Below are 2,087 nucleotides of genomic sequence, written 5' to 3' on the forward strand. Positions count from 1 at the left end.
GGGGGAGCACATGGGCACCCACCCGGCCACCCAGGTGCAAATCCTGTCGGGATTCGGTGCCACCGGAGATCCCTGCGGGTGCAAACCTTGTCCGGATTTGGTGCCCATGAGTCCAGCAGGGCATTCCCGGGAGTGCAAACCCTGCCCGGATCCGGTGCCCCGGGGGGAGAGCCCGGGCACCCACCCAGCCATCCAGGGGAGATTCAGTGCCCAGGGGCACCCATCGGAGATCCCTGCGGGTGCAAACCTTGTCCGGATTCGGTGCCCATGAGTCCAGCAGGGCATTCCCGGGGGTGTGAATCCTGCCCGGATCCGGTGGCACGGGGGAGGCACCCACCCGGAATTGGGATGCATGCCCTGCTGGGATCCAGTGCTCCGGGCTTGGTGCCCAGGCACCCACCTGCGGTCCCGGGAGTGAAAACCCCGTGAAAACCCCATCCGGATTCAGTGCATTGGGGTGGGGATCCAGGCACTCTGTGCCCATTCCTGGGCGCAAATCCCACCCAGATCCAGCGCCCCAGATTGGGAATGCCAGCTTCACTGGCCATCCCTGGGGGTGCCAACCCTGCCCGGTCTGGTACGCAGCAGGAGGGCACCCCTACACCTACCTGACTGTTTTTGGGGTGCAAAACCAGCCCGGGTGCGGTACGCTGGGGCTGCAATACCTGATGGAGTTCAGCATCACTGTGCACCCACCCTGTCAGCCACGGGCTGCTCACCCCAGAACTGTCCCACACTCCAGGTGTGCAGCCACTGCTCGGGGTGCACAGCCTGATGGTGTCCTGCATCCCAGGGGACAGGCACCCTGGCGTCCCTCTGCTGCAAACCCTGAGGGTGCTGCCCTGCTCTGCACGAGGGACCCCCAGATTTTCCTGGCCTGTCCTTGCTGTGCCACTTTGTATTACAGGGCTGGGGGCTGTGTGTGTATTTCTGCTGTTACTTTTTGGGGGATCACAACTCATTTTGAGTACACATTTGTTTCCCGCTCCCCAGCTACTATTTCTCCCTTTCTCCTAAGCCCCATTTTAATGTGAAACCAAGAGGGCAAACCAAAATTATCGGCCCAGACAGCCTGAGAAAGAGCTGCCCAAATTGCAACACAGCTTTGCTGCCCAACCTCTTATCCAAAGTTTGTGTTTCCCTGGACAGTTCTGTGGTGTTTTCTTTGGTGGTTTGGGTTTTCTCCTCGCTGCTTTGCCATGCAGCATCTCAGCTTATTAGTGTTTTTTCTGCTGTCTCAGGCCATGGGAAGGCATCAAAGGCTTTGATGTGTATCCTCATTTCTCCCCCTTACCCTGAGGAGCAGCCTGGGACAGCCTCACTGTGGGACAAAACCCCCCTGCCCAATGCTGCTTCTCTGTGCTGTGTCTCAGGGACATTTTATCTGAATCAAGGAGGCAGGAGATCATAGGATTACAGAATCATGGAATGGTTTGGATTGAAAGGGACCTTAAAAACCACCTAATCCATCCCCCTGCCATGGGCAGGGACACACACCTTCCACCATCCAGACCAGCTGTCACAGTGCCCAGGTCTCCTTGTGCCCTGCTGCAAGCCCTGGCAGGGCACAGGCTGGGGCACCTTAAAGGACAGCACGTCCTGACCTCTGCTCAGCCAGGCACGGCCTTGGCTGCCCCTGCTCCACAGGGAGCTGGGAGAGTTCATCTGCCTGGATTTATTTACTAACCCCAAACCCACCTTGTGTGGCAACTTGGGATGAAGGGAGTCAGAGACCCTTTAGCAGCCTCAATTCCCCCCTTCTTCTCCCACCCCTGCAGGGTTTTTGGGATGTATGGGACACTGGGCACCCTTGGGAGGCTGTGGGTGCTAAGGGAGCGTGTCGTCCGTTTCAGGGAAGTCCTGGAAGGCGCTGAGCCTGTCGCAGAAGCGTCCCTACGTGGAGGAGGCCGAGCGGCTGCGGGTGAAGCACATGCAAGATTATCCCAACTACAAGTACCGGCCCCGTCGGAAGAAGCAGGTCAAGCGCATCGGGAAGCGGGTGGATCCCGGCTTTCTGCTGGGCAGCCTGACACGGGGGGACCAGAACTCTGTGCCGGAAAAGCGGACCTGCAGCCGGGCCGGGGGGG

General features: G+C 59.2%; 1 protein-coding gene across 1 annotated transcript in view; it reads left to right on the forward strand.

Annotated features, from left to right (window-relative positions):
• The first annotated feature begins 528 nt into the window (after nt 1-528).
• Nucleotides 529-2,087, forward strand: part of SOX7 (SRY-box transcription factor 7) — a 3,505-nt gene continuing 1,946 nt past the window's right edge. The window contains exons 1-2 of the mRNA XM_031060256.1: nt 529-577; nt 1,854-2,080. Of these exons, the coding sequence (XP_030916116.1) occupies nt 529-577; nt 1,854-2,080 (276 nt within the window). The remainder of the gene's footprint in view (nt 578-1,853; nt 2,081-2,087) is intronic.

Source organism: Geospiza fortis, unplaced genomic scaffold, assembly GCF_000277835.1.
Source record: "Geospiza fortis unplaced genomic scaffold, GeoFor_1.0 scaffold106, whole genome shotgun sequence".
Lineage (NCBI taxonomy): Eukaryota > Metazoa > Chordata > Aves > Passeriformes > Thraupidae > Geospiza > Geospiza fortis.